General features: G+C 43.6%; 1 protein-coding gene across 2 annotated transcripts in view; it reads right to left on the minus strand.

Moving 5' to 3' along the window:
* Nucleotides 1–5,850: 5,850 nt before the first annotated feature.
* Nucleotides 5,851–19,005, minus strand: part of TMC5 (transmembrane channel like 5) — a 49,330-nt gene continuing 36,175 nt past the window's right edge. For both annotated transcript variants that reach the window (XM_043560409.1, XM_043560410.1), the window contains 7 exons: nt 18,449–18,524; nt 18,128–18,261; nt 15,574–15,747; nt 13,244–13,322; nt 8,490–8,594; nt 6,893–6,935; nt 5,851–6,145 (listed from right to left, as the gene is read on the minus strand). In XM_043560409.1, the coding sequence (XP_043416344.1) occupies nt 6,099–6,145; nt 6,893–6,935; nt 8,490–8,594; nt 13,244–13,322; nt 15,574–15,747; nt 18,128–18,261; nt 18,449–18,524 (658 nt within the window). In that variant the 3' untranslated portion in view covers nt 5,851–6,098. The remainder of the gene's footprint in view (nt 6,146–6,892; nt 6,936–8,489; nt 8,595–13,243; nt 13,323–15,573; nt 15,748–18,127; nt 18,262–18,448; nt 18,525–19,005) is intronic.

Consider the following 19,005-nt stretch of genomic DNA (forward strand, 5'->3'; position numbering starts at 1 on the left):
AATGAATGGAACAAATAACTGCATGTCCTTTCATGTCACATCATGACATGTGACATGAGGATGTCAAGAGGAGGAGGTGACCAAAGAAAACGTCTGCAGACTGAATCCCCACTTTGGCAAACAGACTGCACAGCAACCAACAAGGGAGGAATTCTCTTGGAGGCAGCACAGCATTAACCTCCCTTCTGTTGTGGGAAGACTTCTTGAGAGCCTCTTGACCTTTGTCCCAAATCCATTTTGCCCTTGACTCGGGCCCAATTAAGGATTTAGATCCAGTGCTAAGGTCCTTGAAGATTGGAGAATTTGGATGAAGAAAGAAAGTGTTAGTACTACTCTTAAGCACTTGGATGGCTTAGTATAGGGCTTAAAAACATAGTATTTGGGATCAGAGAAAACTAAATCCAATTTTATGTTTAGCAACCTAATACATGGCCTTGGGCAAGTTATTGATTCATTTGTACGATAGGGGCAGTATTGGTACCACCCTAGGGAGTGGCTGATTAAATGACAGGGTGCATGTAAAAGGTTTGTTAAATAACTAACATTTACGGACTCCCTAACGTACACTAGACACTGTTTGAAATGCTTTCCATGTGTTTGCTCTGCAACACCACCATAAGGTTGCTACCATCACAATCCCACATTATAGCGAAGGAGACCAAAGCACAGGGAAGTTAAGTAACTTGCCCAAAGTCACACAACAGTAATAGTGTAAGGATTTGGTCCCGGTGATACAGTTCCAGAGCTCACACTTCATACCTCTGCCTATCCTCACATCCAGCCCGTAGCAAGGACTCCCTAATGAGGAACAATCATTCCCAACCCTATAATGGTGCCTGTCACATAATGGATGCTCAATAAGTGTTTGCTGGAGGAATGAATTATGGGATAGCCAAGTGGAAACTTCTTGAGGAAACTGGAGGTGCAGACCTAGTGTGCAGTGGGAGTTGTAGATAAATGATTCAGAATTCAGCAGATCGGGGGTCATCTAAAGTCAAGATAGATGGCACTCTTTCCAAGAAAGTCAATACAAATGAAAATTACATCCTCCGCTGTTCATTCAACTGCCCCTCTGTCCTCAGGCTGCCCCAGACAGGTAATATGGAAAGACTACCTCCAAAGACCTAAGAAATCCACTGCTGATTTACCAATGCTCGTTTTCTTATTTGGAGATCAGTGTCTGCAATCCTGTTTTGATAAGAATTTCACCAAAACAAATACTCTATTAGATTCAAATTTCTAAATAAAATTATACCTACCATTTCCTACAGTGGGAATAGTCCTTCAATGGGACAATAAACCACAGCTCTCAGGACAAATGAGGGTATGAATTAAGTTGCAAACACGCAGGCAAACCTTTAGCATGGAGTGATGGTTACCACAGTACAAGGTTATTTGGTTTCTTTAATCAAAACTACTAAGGGCTGATAACCTTGTATGTTCTCTTATCAAGCTAAATTATGCCTAAAATCTCACAATCTGATCAGCAGAGTATTACCGTATTACCAAGTATTACAACGAGGTCAGATATCAGCTAAGCACAATGGTCCTCAAAGGATGCTGTCCTTTGAGACCTGTATTTAGTATCAGCCTAAGGAGGACCTTGTTAGAAATGCACATCTCAAAGCCCATCCCAGAACTACTGAAGCTGAAACTCTGGGCTGGCTCTGTTTCAGCAAGTCCTCCAGGTGGTTCTGTTACTTGCTCAAGTCTGAGAACACCTGAGCCAGAGAAAAATCCATAAGTCCTCAATCCTACTACTAACTAGCTATGAGACAGACAAATCATTTAACCTAGGTGTGCCCAACTTTTCATCTGTCAAATGGAGACCATATTTGCACCAATTGTCTCATAGCAATAGTGTTATGAGGTTCAAATGAAGGGGAAAATATGGAAGTGATTTGAAAAATGTGTGAACAGTGTAGCATATAAAAAAATGTGGAGGCACTCGAACACCAAACTACTCAGGGTGTGGTGCTCAGACCCAGGAGCTCTAGACAGAAATGCAGAGTCTCAGCCCCGATCCCTGAACTCACAAATTAGAAACTGCTTCGTATCAAGAGCCCAGGTGGTTAAGGTGAAGAACGATTAGACAGGTGTAAGGCATTCCTTGTATGGGACAGGTGCAGTAATGAGCCAAGCAGAGGGGCCCCCTTGCTCCACACCTGAGCTCCTCCATCTCATGCTATCTCATGGTGGATCAGATATGTAAATGTTCTGAAAAGTTCCAACTTTGAGAATTTAGGAAGGTATTTGTGAAGTGCTACCATACTGAGACAATCCATATTATTAATGAGCTGACTTCTTGCCACTTGACCTCAATTCAAAGATTATAAAAACGTATTATCAGTCATGTGCTATTTTAGTCACTCCTTTTGTAATTGAACTTCACACAAAATCATCTCATTGCCTCAAAAATGAACTGAGCCATTCACCGCAGCCACATAAAGGATCCGATCCTGCAGAAATTTCAGAGCGGCTACCTATTTTTTATACTTAAAACTATAGGGGTTATCCGGCTTTTAAGTAACTGTTGGAAAGCATATGTTCCTTTTATCATTTTGGACTAATTAAAATTAGAGGTGAAGAGGAGGATGGGGAATATTCCCTGAATATTCTGATGCTCCCCATTGGCATGCTCTGATGCCTTTTATGGTCAGGCAAGTTTGGGAAGAACTACAGCAGTGGTCCCTTATCCCCAGGCAGACACCTGAAACCATGAATAGTACTGAACCTTATACAGACCATGTTTTTCCTATCACACACACCTGTGACAAAGCTTACTTTAGAAGTCAAGCACAGTAAGAGATTCACAACAATAATATACTGTAATACACGTTATGGGAATGTAATCTCTCTCAAAATATTGTCCCATACTCACCTTCTTGTGACGACGTGAGACGATAAAATGCCTACGTGACAAGATGAAGTGGGACGAGTGATGTAGGCGCTGTGACCTAGCGCTAGGCTGCTTCTGACCTCCTGACAAGGTCACAAGGAGGGTCATCTGCTTCCTGACTGCAGTTGACTGTGGGTCACTGAAACTTCGAAAAGTGAAACCATGGATAAGGTTCTCTAGATTCTGGCTCGGATCTCAGCCTGGCTTTCCACCGAGACCATTTGGGGAGCTCTAAAGAAAAAGTGCAGGAGCCTGATTTAGTTGGTCTAGACTGGGGCCTGGGCCTGGCTGTTGTCGATCAGCTCCCCCCGGTGATTCTGAGCATAGCCAGCATTGACCCGGAAGCCTAACGGGAGGCCCTGAGAGGACTGGAGGAGAGTTGGCCTCTATTATAGGGCTGAACTGTATTGACCCAAAATTCATATGCTGGAAATCTGAACCCCTGAAACCTCATAATGTAACCATATTTGGATATATGGCCTTTAATTAGGTGAGTTATATTACAGCCATTAGGGTGGGGCCTAATCAAATCTGCCCGGTGTCCTTATCAAGTAGAGGAAATTTGGACACGTAAAGGTACATACAGAGCAAAGACCAAGTGAGGACACAGTGAGAAGGTGACCATCTGCAAGCCAAGGAGGCATCAGAATGAAACCAAAACTGTGAACCCTGACAAGGACCATGACCTTGGACTTCCAGCCTCCAGAACTGTGGAAAAATACATTTGTGTTGTTTAAGCTAGCCAGTCCGTGGTATTTGGTTATGGCAACACTTGGCAGGCCAATACATCCCCTATCTCAAGCCCAAGTTTTTTGTTTTGGGGGCGTTTTAGTTTATTTATTTATTTTGAGGGGCGCCTGGGTGGCGCAGTCAGTTAAGCATCCGACTTCAGCCAGGTCACGATCTCGCGGTCCGTGAGTTCGAGCCCCGCGTCAGGCTCTGGGCTGATGGCTCAGAGCCTGGAGCCAGTTTCCGATTCTGTGTCTCCCTCTCTCTCTGCCCCTCCCCCGTTCATGCTCTGTCTCTCTCTGTCCCAAAAATAAATCAACGTTGAAAAAAAAATATTTATTTATTTTGAGAGACAGTTGAGTGGGGGAGTGGCAGAGGGAGAGAGAGGAACAGAGAGAGAGAATCCCAAGCAGGCTCTGTGCTGTCAGCACATATGGGGCTTGAACTCATGAAAACATGAGATCATGACCGGAGCTAAAGTCAGATGCTTAACTGACTGAACCACCCAGGCCCAAGCCCAAGTTTTAAAAGCATCCTCATATCCGAATGCATGTGAAACCTACAGAGTAGATCTTTCTCCTTTGTTTATACCTCCAGTAGAAACAGGAGTTAACACAAGCAATGGAGGTTCATGGAAAGGCATTCCAGATAGAGGCTCTTAGCATATGGTAAGTGAGCAAAAATGTTGCTCTGGGAGCGAGTCCATATTTCAGTGCAGAAGCCAAAGAAGCACAAAACAGCTTTAACATGACACTGAGAGGGAAAAAAAATTACTTCAAACATCAGTTCAATGGACTGCCTTCACTAACCCCACAGATAAGTCTCCCATAGTGTCCTGGGCTTCTCCTTCACAGCACCTGTCACAATTACATTTAATTACTGTTCAATAGTAATTAAATTACTGTCTAAATTAATCTGCTAGAAACGAAGCACATGAGGGCAGAGTCTGTCTTGACTTGCTCAACATCTTATTTATAACCACTTCGCACATATTTGTTGAATGAATGAATGAATGAATGAATGAATACTGCCACCAACTGCTAGCAGGGATGATACCAAAAAATTTTAACTCAGTTGATGAAATTTTGTTGATGAAATGAATTAACGAAAAAATAAGTGAATGAAAAAGTGAATCAGTGACTGAGCACCGATTGGATGCTTATGTTTCAAATGTATGTTAAATGTTTGCAAAATTCAGTTCCAATTAGATTTCACAGTAGTGATTACTCAAGAGGGGATGTCTCCCCTGAGTAATTTGGTAAATTGCACCTTTCTGCTGGATGCTTCAGTTCTAAGTACCGTCACATGCCTTGTGAATCATTTGGCAAATCTGCAAAAAAATGCCATATATTGGGGCATCTTGCTGGCTCAGTCAGAAGAACATGCCATTCTTGATCTTGGAGTTGTGGTGAGTTCAAGCCCCACATGGAGTGTAGAGATTACTTAAATAAAATAATTTAAAAAAAAAAAAAAAAGACTGCTAGGGATGCCTGGGTTGCTCAGTCAAGTTAAGCATCTGACTCTTGATTTCAGCTCAGGTCATAATTTTGCAGTTTGTAACATCGAGCCCCGAGCTGGGCTCTGCACTGACAATACAATACAGAACCCACTTGGGATTCTCTCTCTCTCTCTCTCTCTCTCTCTCTCTCTCTCTGCCCTTTCTCTGCTCATGCACTCCCTTTCTCAACATAAACATTTTTTAAAAAAGAATGCTATATATACTGCATGTGTGTGTGTATATATACACACACACACACACACACATATGTGCACACATGTACGTTACACACACACACATATGTTCCACACATCACTGCTGGATTCATGTTTGATTCAACAAGACTTAGATGTTGACTTATGTGTCATCCTCACAGGGGCTAAGTCCCAGTCCACACCCACCCCCACCCCAGTCCAACCGCAAAGACTTGTACTTGATACGCAATAAAGTTTGTAGACAAGGCCTCTCGTTGTATTTTACCTTTGGGTAACATGGGATGTTTTTGTTCAAAACCATGAACAAATGTAGGTTCCCCAATTCAGAAACTTCACATTTCTGTTTGAGGATCCCATTTTTATTCAGGCTGGACTATTTGAGCACCAGTTTCCAAACTTTTGTCAGGTCTGGGAGCAGAGATTTCTAAGAACCAATAATTCATATGCACATCTCTTGAAGACTAAATGCATAATTCCCAGGCTATCTCTCCCAGGTTTTTGTGAACCAGTTTAAATGTTACAATAGTCTTTATTTTAAAATCCCAAATATTTTATCTTGGGAAATCAGCAATCCAGGTATAAAAAACCAGCAGGAAATAGCCAAATTTACTTCAGCATTTACACTGTGGTCAGTTTCTGCTCCTGGCTAATGATTTAAATTCCCTCCTGGGAAGCTCCAAAAGGCCCAGGGGTCATGGAAGAAGTTGTTCCATCTTGGTATTTTCATTTGACGGGTGCGTGGCTGCCGCAATAAACATTACACCTTTGGATTCTCTTCTTGAACTGATCGCCTAAATCGCAGGTCTGGGTTGGACACAGAAAAGAGTCGTTAGCACAGATATACGCCCTGCCTCACATCTCCAAGGTTAGACAAAATTCAAAATCACACAGCTTCTCATGCCTCCTGCCTTCTCATGCTAAGTTTCTTCAATTCTCCCCTGGAACGTCCATCATTTGGATGCCATCAGTAAATGTGATCCCAAAACGATGAATGGGTTTGTTTGGTTCCTCCCCAGTATTCATTCCCCCCTGGCCTCAGCTCCAGGTTTTCTTTGGGAAGCCCCTCTTCCCCATTCTCAGTCCTCGTGGTCTGTTAGGTTGTACCACCTCTATTTACAGATCTCTGATCTGGCAAATGAAATCATCACATTTTCATGGCCACAGCAACTGGTTCATGGTGCACATGTCACCCAGTTGGATCCAATGAAACACAATGAGAATTCTGGGTGTCTCATTCCTTCCCACTAGACTTGAACCTGAGAAGGTACAAGAGGCTGACAAAAGGGTCTTGCAATTGTTAGGAAGAACCTATTTGAGAAAGGAGTTAACGTGGAAAAGAATGGAACAGAAAGAAACCAGGTTCTGGTAACATATTGCATCCCAGCTTCTGGCCGCACCTAAAGCAAGAATTATTCTTGGATTTTTGCTGAAGCCAGCTTGGGTGGGTTCTTTTCATTGAACGAGTAACTGATATATGAGCAGTTCTGACCCTCTACCTTGAGATACATCATTTGGTTAAATGAGGTCTTCAGTGCCAACGCCCTTACTCACCATGAGCAGCGTTGTGTTCCCTGACATGCAAAGGGCTTGTTTGCTGAAAGAGAAGAAAAGCAGGGGCCTCATCACTGGGAAAGAATACAGGCCCACCTCCTGTTGCCTCGTTGGTGGGATTTGCGAGCCCCCACCATTTTAAAATTAAGATATGGCAGATGAAGACCAAGGCTCAGCCACAGACACAGCAAAAAGGTTTGGTTTGGTCTTTTAGGGACAGTAATTCCATTAGTTTATCCGTTCATTTACAGACATTTACTGAGCATCGACAATATGCCAGGTAATATATTAGGACCTGGGGCTGTCAAGGTACAGATCAAGACTCTGCCTGCATAAGATTTGCAATAGGGCCTGTAGATCCCATAACTACCTCGTGCTGACAATATCAATGTGCACAGATAGTGAATGGCCTGGCAGTCTCTTCCAACAAAGTCCTAACTTCTTAAATCAGTGGCATTTGAATTAAGATGGGTTTATGGTTGGGGTGCCTGGGTGGCTCAGTCGGTTGAGCATCTGGCTCTTGATTTCAGCTCAGATCATAATCCTGGGGTCATGGGATCGAGCCCCACATCAGGTTCCATGCTGAGTGTGGAGCCTGCTTACGATTTTTCTCTCTCTCTTTCCCTCTGCCCCCTCCCATGCTCATGTGCTCTCTCTCTCTCTCCCTCTCAAATAAATATTTTTAAAAATTTTTTTTAATGCTTCTTTATTTTTGAAGGAGAGAGAGACAGAGTGTGAGTGGGGGGAAAGCAGAGACAGAGGGAGACACAGAATCTGAAGCAGGCTCCAGGCTCTGAGCTGTCAGCACAGAGCCCGACGCGGGGCTTGAACTCACGAACCACGAGATCATGACCTGAGCCGAAGTCGGATGCTTAACCAACTGAGCCACCCAGGTGCTCCTCAAATAAATATTTTTAAAAAGATGGGTTTACTGTTTATTCATATTTTCCAGGACACCAAGGATGCCAGCAAGGGCTTTGGAATTAGAACAGGAATGAAACTGGTAAAATCTTTTTAAGAGCATGATATGGCAATTATCTATTAACATCATTATGTGCACGCCCTTTGGCAAAAATACTCACATAAAAATAATTGAAACAAAAATATTTCACTACACAGTTTTTAGTATTTTAAAAAAACTGAAAACAACCCAAATGTCCATATATGTACAGACCGAAACAATGTCTGAAATACAGTACTAAGTGATGAGGGACGGGATTATGATACTATGTGTATAGTAAAGCCCCAGTTTTCTAATAAACAAAAAATGTTAGTAGATGCATGTATATTTGTGGATGCCCAGGGGAAAAGATCTGGAAGAATGTACACTGAATCATTCACACGGTGGGGTGAGGGCATTTTCCTTCTCGGTGGGATATACTTCTGTATGATTGGATTATAGAAAAGATGCGTGCAAACTCCAGGAGGGCCTTCACCATGACAGGTTGAACGAATGAGTATTATTTGTTAAATAAAAAATAGAGAAATGTTTAAACATAAAAAGTGAAGTGCCCCATGTCATTCTAGTTTCCTGATGCACTTTTCCCAAGGAGGCAAGTCTGTGTCACAGGGATCCGAAGGTGACCTTCACTCTCACCTCTGCATCCCTCCTTTCCATGGTGAACGAGCTGGTGTTTGCTCTCTTCTCCATATCCTGCAGCTTGGCCAACTTTTCTATCAGGAACATTTTATCTTTGCCCTCCTGCCAAGAAGGAAAGCAAAAACAAGAACAAAAACATGGAGGTTGGTGTGAGCAAACGATGGAAAGAAGGTTGATTTTTTTTTTTTTTAGGCAGGTAGGGTTCCAGACACAGGATAGAGACTGCCACCATGTTTTCTCTTGATGAAAGAGTAGGAACATTTCACAGCAAAGCCAAATTAACCCATACCTTCCTGAATTGGCACATTCTCCACTAAAGCAATTCCAGCAGGCTCAAGTAGCAGCCTTCTCTATCCCGCAGCTAGAAGTAACTTACACGCCCAGGACTGTCTGAAGGCCCAGGACAAATGGTGTATAGCAGCCCCTTCTCAGCATGCCCTCCATCTCAGAATGCTGTCTGGGCACCCAGCACTGCCTGGGCTGGCCCTGTCTTCCCATTGAGAATGTCAAAGCTTATATAGCTCTGCATCGAGGGACATCAAACATATTTCACCTGGCAAAGTTATCAGTATTAATGGAGTAGACCAGATAAACATCTCCCAAACTGGGAAGAGGAACAAAGGAAAGGGCTATGTCCTCCCCAGGAGCATGACTCACTTCCCTGTGAATCTGTTGCAGATGAGAGGGCGATATAATCCACCAGTGTTGAAGTGGGCTAGCAAGCACCATTGATGGGCTGTCCGGTCTAGATCAATCCCATTTCTCACGCCCTTGTTTCTCCTTCAACTTTCAATCACTGATTTTAGCAATTAGCTATTATTATTATTTAGCATCCAACAATTATTGCTGTGGTATTTGCTTCATAATAATTTTCTATTTCCCTCATTCTTTCTACTTTTATTCACTGGAATTCTGCAAAGGAGAGCTGTCCTTGGGAAATGGCATTTTAAACAACTCCGCAAGGGGCGCCTGGGTGGCTCACGTTGGTTAAGCGTCTAACTTCACCTCAGGTCACGATCTCACAGTTTGTGGGTTTGAGCTCTGTGTCAGGCTCTGTGCTGACAGCTCAGAGCCTGGAGCCCGCTTCAGATTCTGTCTCTCTCTCTCTCTCTCTCTCTCTCTCTCTCTCTCTCTCTCTGCCCCTTCCCTGCTTGTGCTCTCTCTCTCTCAAAAATAAAATAAACTTTTTTTTTTAAAGCAAGTCTGCTAGCAGTCTTGGATATAGCCAACCTGTTTGTAAATTGCTGGTCTGTAACAGCTGTTTCCATACTTTTGTGCCAATTAGAATTACCTGGAGAGCCTGCAAAAATGCAAACTCAGGATTTATCCAACTCATCTTGACTCAGGGAGATAAACCTGCATTTTAGTTAAAAGCACCATTCAAATCCCACCATTTACTAGCCCTATGACTTTGGGCAGCTCACTTCGCTCTGTAAACCTTAGAATCCTTAATTTTAAAATAGGAATTAAAGATGTATATGTCCCAGTGCGAGTAATAAAAAATCAGAATTTTTGTTCATTATTTAGCACATGTCAGGTATCATGTAAGTCCTCAACAAATGTTATCTGTTGCCATTACTGGTTAGAGGAGATCAGGGTAATTGGAATTTGCATTTTTAATAAGCATCCAAGAGTTACTGATGTAGGTGATCACACTTTGAGAAGAACTGTTATTAGCCTATTCCCAGCCCCTTAGGCTGGGTTCCTCTGGAGACAATGTCCCTGTCTTTGTGGCGCATCCTCTGGACAAGATTCCCAAGCATGCAGGCCTGCAGTGATGCTTCTGGTGCCTCCCTGAAATGATGCCATCTAAATTCCTCCCCAGTTTACCTGGTACTGCCCTTACAATAGAAGGCTTTAGAAACAAATCTCTCCCCTGGTAAGATATCCGTAAGACTTGCCCAAAACAATTCAAAGTGCTACATCAGAAAAATACAGGTGATGCTTCTGGAGACGAGCAGGGGAGATCATAAGTAAACCATGCCCTTTCTTTACACCATCTAAAAGACCAACTCAAATGATCTGAAACCCAAAGGTTCAAGCAGCTAGAACCGTGAGGAATCTTGGGCACCTGGGTGGCTCAGTTGGTTAAGCGTTGGACTCTTTATTTTGGCTCAGGTCATGACCTCATGGTCATGAGACTGAGCCCCAAATCAGGCTCCGTCTGCATTGGGCATGGAGCCTGTGTGGGATTCTCTCTCTCCCTCTCTCTGTCTGTCCCTCTCCTGCTCACTCACATATGCACTTGGCGCAGTCTCTTTCACTCCTTCAAAATAAATAAATAAACATTTAAAAAACAAAAGAACCCTGAGGAATCCTGCTTCTTCCCCAAGTTCTTAGATGTAAGTGTTCATGTCACAATTACGTTGCTATTTAGAAGAAAAGAGAACGAGTCCAGTATCAATGAGCATCCATATTCCCAGACTGTGGTCTCTAAATACCATCTCACCAGGACTCCTTGAATAAATGTCTGACTGGTGTTCTGGGACAGGTAATAAACAAGAAGAGCCTGGAACATCTTGTCCTTTCAGAGAGCAAGAAAACTATCGAAGACTTTCTGGGGTCATGTCAAAAGAACCCGGGAACTAATTCAAAAGGAATTTGATTAGCAACGAATCAATGAGGGTATTTAAGCATAAAAAAATTATTACAATTGAAAGAAGCAAAGTATACTTAAATCTATGAATTCATAATGATAATTTAAAAATCCTCACTGGCCACATTTTGGGGTTGCTAGGAGTAGTTGGTTGAATAGTGTCTCCTTTGTAAAAATATTTGTCCAAGTTAAACCAACCCCTGTACCTGCGAATATGGCCTTGTTGGAAATAAGGTCTTTGCAGACATAATTAAAGATTGTCAGATGAGATCATTCTGAATGAGGATGAACCCTAAACTCAATGACAAGTCCTTAGAAGAGAAGGAGAAACAGGCACACAGAGAAAAAGAATTTGTGAAGATGGAGGTAGGAATGGGAGTTATGAAGCCCTAAGCCAAGAAACAGCCAGGTTAGCCAGTGGCCACCAGAATAAGCTAGGAGAGGCATGGAACAGATTCTCAGAGCTCCAGAAGGTACCAACTTCCTGACACCTTGATTTTGGACTTTGGCCTCCAGAACTATGGGGTAACAATGTTCTGTTATTTTAAGCCACCAAGTTCGGGGTTATTTGCTATGGCAGGCCTTAGGAAATGAATACCCTAGAGTATCAACTCAGCATTTCAAAAACTGGTCAATGAAGGGGGAAAAAATCATGCATTTCTCTTTCCTCTATAAACTTTATTTCAAGGTAATAAAATAGTTGATGAGCAAAAATTCTTTTTTTCATAGAAAAATTCTAGCTAATAAATGCAAAAGAAATTGTAGGATTAGAGTACTACTGTTCTGTCATTTCTAACGAAATCAGTGGGTCTTCTAGGCAATACTCCTCAAAGGCTGCAAAATCCATCAGGTGAAAGGAGAGTGGGGAGCTTTCTGATGGATGGGTCAGGCTAACAAAGCATGGACCCACTGATCACTTTTCACATCACACAAAAAGAGACATGTAGACATTTTATGTCTCAAGGGGATACCATAAGAAGTGCATAGCATCATCTATGAAGTGTTCTAGCTAAAACACTGAAATGGATTTAGTCGGGTTTTTAAATCTCATTGCCAGGGTACAGGAAATAAAAAGAAGCATACTAAATACCACCACAAGGCTGCAAATCAGATATATCCAGAATGTGAGAACTACTACAAGACAAAGGACCTGTTTTCTTCAACGGTAAATGGCAAAGAAGAAGGGAGGGGTGAACAATTATAGATTCAAGGAAATAACAGACATATGGACCAAATGCAACATGTGGCACTTTCCCAGACCCTGATTCGAACAACTCGACTGTAAAAAGACACTTCATGGGACCAATGGGGCAATTTCACCTTTGATGGCATGTGAGACGATAATAAGGAATTATCAAGTTTTCTTTTAGGTATGATGAGGGTATTATGGTTGTTTTTTTTTTAATCTCTCTCAGACACATAGAAATTTTTACAGATAAAATGATATAAAGTCTAGGATTTGCTTTAAAACAATCCAGATATTTGCAGTGAAGGGTTAGTGTAGATAAAATAAGAATATACAAAAAAAAATTTAAACTTATTTACTTATTTTTGAGAGAGAGAGAGTGTGTGTGCATGAGCAGGAGGGGGACAGAGAGAGGGAGAGAGAGACAGAGAGAATCCTAAGCAGGCTCTGTGCTGTCAGTGCAAAGCCCAACGTGGGGCTCAATCTCTCAAACTGTGAAATCATGAACTGAACTGAAATCAAAAGTCAGACTCTCAACCAACTGAGCCACCCAGGCGCCCCCAAGAGTATACAAATGTTGACGGTAGTTGGTGCTGGGTGGGGGGGCAGATGTAAGTTCGTTGTACTATTCTCTTTTGGAGTATAACTGCAAGTTTGGATTATAAAATGTTTACAGAAAAGTGGGAGGATGGGGCGCCCGGGTGGCTCAGTCGGTTGAGCGTCCAACTTCGGCTCAGGTCACGATCTCACGGTTTGTGAGTTCGAGCCCCGCGTCAGGCTCTGTACTGATGGCTCAGAGCCTGGAGCCTGCTTCGGATTCTGTGTCTCCCTCTCTCTCTCTCTGCCCCTTCCCTGCTCACAGCTTTGTCTCTCTCTGTCTCTGAAAACTGAATAAACCTTAAAAATATATATATAAAAAAAAAAAAAGAAAAGTGGGAGGAGGATACCAGAGGAGCTAACTGAACTTACATTAATAATCTGTTCATGGAGCAATCTGATCATAATCTTCCTTCCCTCTGTGATCTGCCAGTAAAGATAGGTGATGATTCTGGAGAAGAAAAGAAAGAATGACAGACACTTGTGCCAATATTTTGCAGGCCCCAAATTCCAACTGGTCTCAAAGGAACTGAGATATTCTCTTGCAAGTGGATTTTGTCCCAACAGTTTTCCTGAAAAGTTGTGTCTGGATGAATTACAGGTTCAATACATCCGAGCAACCTGGCTGCACGTGGAATCACATGAAAGATGGAAAAAAGACTCATTCCATGGCCTGTCCCCAGATTAATTAACTAGCATCTCTGGGCATAGGGCCAGACAATAGTATTTTTTTTTTTATGTTTATGTTTTTATTTTGAGAGAGAGAGAACACTTGGAGGAGGGGCAGAGAGAGAGAATCCCAAGCAGGCTCCACATGTCCGTGCCGAGCCCAATGCCGGCCCCATCCCACGACCCTGGGATCATGACCTGAGCTGAAATCAAAAGCCAGACGTTCAACCGACTGAGCCATCCACGCACCCCTATTTTCTTTCTATTTAATATGGAGCACTCCATTGGTAATATAACCACATCCAGACCTGTCTTCAAAAATTAAATTCCAGGGGCGCCTGGGTGACCCAGTTGGTTAAACGTCCGACTTCGGCTCAGGTCATGATCTTGCAGTTTGTGAGTTCGAGCCCTGTGTCGGGCTTTGTGCTGACAGCTCAGAGCCTGGAGGCTGCCTTGGATTATGTGTCTCTCCATCTCTTGGCCCTTCCCCTGCTCATGCTCTGTGTCTCTCTGTCTCTCAATAATAAATAAACTTTAACAAAAAATTTTTTTAATAAAAAAAACACAAAAATTAAATTCCAGGAACAGATGATGATTAAGAATCATTCAAGTATTGCCAAATATAAATGTAAAATAAAACTTGGCTGTAATATAACTATCTCACAGACTTCTAAATCAATCTCCCATGTATTTTAGGTTTACAAAATAAATTCCCACAAGAATACAGAATGAACATAGCATAAATTCTCATATGGAATATACTTACCTCCAAAAACTATATCAGTTAAATTGGATAATAAAGGCTTGGAATCAAAAATTTCATAAAAGGAAAAAAAGATGTGCCCAGTGGGTAATATGAAACTCAAAGTATCTTCTTAAAATAGGATCATTTAGGGGTGCCTGGGTGGCTCAGTCAGTTAAGCATCTGACTTCAACTCAGGTCATGATCTCGCGACTCCTGAGTTTGAGCCCCGCGTTGGGCCCTGTGCTGACAGCTCAGAGCCTGGAGCCTGCTTCAGATTCTGTCTCCCTCTCTGCCCCTCCCTGACTCATACTCTGTTTCTCTCCCAAAAATAAACATTAAAAAAAAAAAAAGGAAAAAAGAAAAGTGAACGGTAATTTCAATTCCTGTTCCAGTATATCCAGCACATCTACCTTTAACTCCAGCTTGCTGAGAACCAGATCTCCACCCCATACTGAAACCTGTAGATCTGATGGCTTTAAATTCTTGATGTAGCAATTCACATAGCTCATCAAAATTAGAGTCACATGTATGACTCCGGCATCTTTTCAGGTGCAGAGGAGTAAAATACAGAAAGCCAAAGAGTACCGTGGAGTCCCCTCCACCTCAGGCATCTGGCACCCACCCCTGGCGGTGGGGACAGAAATAATTGTTTTTATTTGAAAACAAAAGAACGCTATCACACATATGAACAATGCCCAACCCATTTGAACATAATGCCAATCTTAGAAAGCATCACACATATAATTTTCCTAAGCATTCTCAAATCCAAATTTTCATTTTGTTTTCATGCTATTTCTTAAAAGGGGACACAGCAGGTATTGCTTTCTTCATAAAACAGGCAAAAAAAAAAAAAAGCTCACAAAAAACAAAAAATGAAAACACCTGGGACAAGATGATAATAAGCAACTCTTAAAAATTCAAGAGCATGGGGCACCTGGGTGGCTCAGTCAGTTGAGCGTCCGACTTCGGCTCAGGTCATGATCTTGCGGTCCGTGAGTTCAAGCCCCGCGTCAGGCTCTGTGCTGACAGCTCAGAGCCTGGAGCCTGTTTTGGAATCTGTGTCTCCCTCTCTCTCTGACCCTCCCCCACTCACGCTCTGTCCCTCTCTGTCTCAAAAATAAAAACGTTAAAAAAAATTTAAAAAAAAATTCAAGGGCAAAGTCAGGAGCATCCAGAACACTGAGCTACACTGTAGCCGTTTGCTCTCCTGGGAAACATTCCCCAGACTATCCACATGTCTTGTTAATGACACGTTTTCTCCACCAGTTTCCCAAAGCACTCCACTTACAACACAATGAGGGTGAGGATGAAAAAGAAGTGCACACTTCCGATGAGGTTCTGGTAGATCCAAACAACCCACAGGTAGCCGGGCCTTTTACTCAGGGTATCGATCCAGCTATAGATGGAGTGAATGAAGAAGGGCAGACCTCGAAATGGGCCACAATCAGCTGAAGGTTTCAATCTGGTAAAACGGGAGACAGGAAAACATCTGTAGCGTGAGACTCTGGTATAGCTTGTTCTAAAACCAAACTGTCCTTTCTGGGTTCTGGACCAGCAATGCCTGCCTGATGTACCCATACCCTCCCTCCCAAGGAAGCTCTCTTCCTCACGGCCTCAACAGGTATGTTTTGTCCGTGTGACCCCACTGAGGCTCAGCTCCCAGACAGGGTTATATCATCTGATCTAATGGTAGCCAATCCCAAGAGTGGCAGTGAACTTTGTGGTATCCTGGCTTGAATAAATGAACTGGGTGATCAGATTCTTTTTCTTGGGAACTTGAACTAAGACATATGAAGAAGGGACCCTGCAATCTATGGAAGGTGAGGTTGTGGCAATGAGGGCCACATGCAGTCAGTTGTTATGAATTAGCAGAAACTAGCAGGAAACTAAGAACTGGTTAGGAAGAGACAGAAAAGAGAGAAGCAAAGACATCATAAAACAGAGTAGCCTGCCCTGAAGCCACTTGAGTTCCTGATGGTTCCAGTTCCATCTGTATCCTAAAAATCAACTCCTGGGGCACCTGCGTGGTTCAGTCGGTTAAGTGTCCAACTTTGGCTCATGTCATGATCTCGCGGTTCGTGAGTTCAAACCCCACATCCAGCTCTGCACTGACAGCCTGCCTGGGATTCTCTCTCTCTCTCTCTCTCTCTCTCTCTCTCTCTGACCTTTCCCCCACTTGCTCTCTCTCAAAATAAATAAACTTAAAAAAAATCAACTCTTTTGTTTGTTTGCTTCATTCATTCATTCATTCTATAAAAGCTTATTTCACCTGTTCCAAGTGCTGTGCTAGATACTAAGCCCTTGGGGATTCCATAGCAACAAGACAGACATGGTCTCTGTCCTCCCAGGTTTACATTTTAGTAAGAAAAATGGACAACTAATGAGCTAATGATTAAACAAAGATTCAAGCGAAGGCATTTCTGACTGTGAACGGTGGAGTGAAGAAAAGAAAGTGCCCCTAGAGGGAGAAGAGGTGGGAAAGACAGTAGGCAAGCATGGTCATGAAGGTTAGATCTCGAGGATGACTTCTGAGCTGAGACCCAGAGTGGGGGACAGAAGGCCGCCAGGCAGAGGGAGTGGGGAGAACACACACAGGACTCCACCTTGTGTTGGGAGAGGCTCACAGGGTCCCAGGAATGGAGCAAGAGTCATGAGGATGAAGGAAGGGTGGAGCCAACGTGGGGTGAGGTTGGAGAGCAAGGAGGGAACCAGCTCAGACAGGGCATTTAGGCTCATTTAGTGGAAGTTTAGTCCCCATTCTGGCAAACTGCAGGCCTCTAGGAAGTGAGGAAGTCCTGCCATCACCTGGTGGGTGATGACCAAACTAAGACACATTTGCTCCTTTGGCTGTTGTGTCTGCTGGTTGCCAAGGGGACTTGGGTTCAATACTGTATTAAGCACATCTTCTTACTCTGATGTTTTGACATCTGGGGTCTTACAGACCCTGGAGAGATAGCCCCTCCCGGGAGCTCCCCTACATGGTATGTCTTTTCCATGCAAAACAACCAACCCAGAGCCCACACCCCACCCTCCACCTCCTCCATCAGGCTCTCACACTCAGGGTCACTCTCCCCCTGCCCTGATCCCCACAGGGCCAGGTAACCAGATAAATCCAGACAGCCCCCAAAGCCACTGAAATTGTTCAAACGAGCCAATCCTAAACCTGCCTATCCTCCCTCGCCCTTTCCTTCCCAGGGAAACCACAATAAAGGTTCTTTTTTTTTTTTTTAATTATTTTTTAGTGTTTATTTATTATTGAGAGACAGAGCATGAACATGGGAAGGGCAGAGAGAGGAGGAGTCACAGAATCCAAAGAAGGTTCCCGGCTCTGAGCTGTCAGCACAGAGCCCCACGCGGGGCTCAAACTCACAAACTGAGAGATCATGACCTGAGCTGAAGTCAGACGCTTAACCGAAGGAGCCATCCAGGTGCCCCAACCACAATAAAGGTTCTTGCCCACACTTTCTCCTCACTCCCGCTGTGTCCTGACCAACCCTGGGATTCCCTCATGTGGCCCCCTGTGGTGTGGCATCCCCACCCCCACTACCACTTCTACTGGGATCTGAGCAAAATAAATCATCTTTCCAATGACATTCATCTCCTGATCTGCTGGCCTCACCAAACCTTAATAATAATAAAACCTACATTTTACTTATTTATTTTAAAGTAGGCTACACACCCAATGTGGTACTCATGACCACATGAGTGAACTTGAACTCATGACCCTGAGATCAAGAGTCTGATGTTCTACCGACTGAGCCACCCAGGTGTCCCAAAACCTACATTTTAAAACACTCACTCACCCCATCTCTAAGACCTCTCCACAAGCCACGGTTTCCTACCTCCAGATGGTGATGGCCAGGGTGCACAGGACCCCGGTGAAGGATGGGAAAAAGAGCAAGAAGATGAAGAAAGTCATCATCTGTGAGGCTCGCCAGGCTTTGCTCGGCGGCTGGAAATTCATCATCAGGCTGATCTGAAGAGAGAGAAGCAGACACCTCCTATCTGTGGCCAGAGGGACAGGCCAGAGGGACCCCAGCCAGGCAATGCCTTCCCAATAACCCTTCCCAGCGCCCCTCCCCACTGCCCCCCGACTCAGTTCCAACCATGGGGCCACATGGGACTGGGAGAAGCTAATTCGTTCCACCTTCAGGCTGACTCACGTTTTTGACATAAAACATGATGAAAAGAGTAATCATTTGGATAAAGGGCAGCAGAGGGCAGAAGAAGGTTCCAATCCTATGAGGGAAAAAGGGTGAGTGTCAAAAGTCAGGGGAAACATGAAGACAGGGAATGTGGTGGGGGGAGGGCAGGTACAGGGGATGTGGAGGGAAGGGAAAGAGGGTGTTACAGGCTGAACTGTGCTTCTCCAAAACGCGTATGTTGGAGTCCTGGTACCCCTCGTACCGCAGAATGTGACTATTTGGAGAAGGGGCCTTTAAAGAGGTAATTAAAGTAAAAGGAGGTCCCTGGGGTGGGCCCTAATGCAATATAACTGGTGTCCTTAAAAGAAGAGATTAGGACCCAGATACACACAGAGGGACCATGTGAAGACTGTGGAAGCAGGTGCCATCCCACAGGCCGAGGACAGAGGTCTCAGAAGGAACCAACTACGAACACCTTGATCTTGGACCTCTAGCCGCCAGAACTGTGAGAAAATAAATTTCTGTCGTTTCAGCCACCCAGTCTCTGGTATTTGTTATGGACGCTCTAGCAGACT

This window comes from Prionailurus bengalensis, chromosome E3 (assembly GCF_016509475.1).
Source record: "Prionailurus bengalensis isolate Pbe53 chromosome E3, Fcat_Pben_1.1_paternal_pri, whole genome shotgun sequence".
NCBI classification, from domain to species: Eukaryota; Metazoa; Chordata; class Mammalia; order Carnivora; family Felidae; genus Prionailurus; species Prionailurus bengalensis.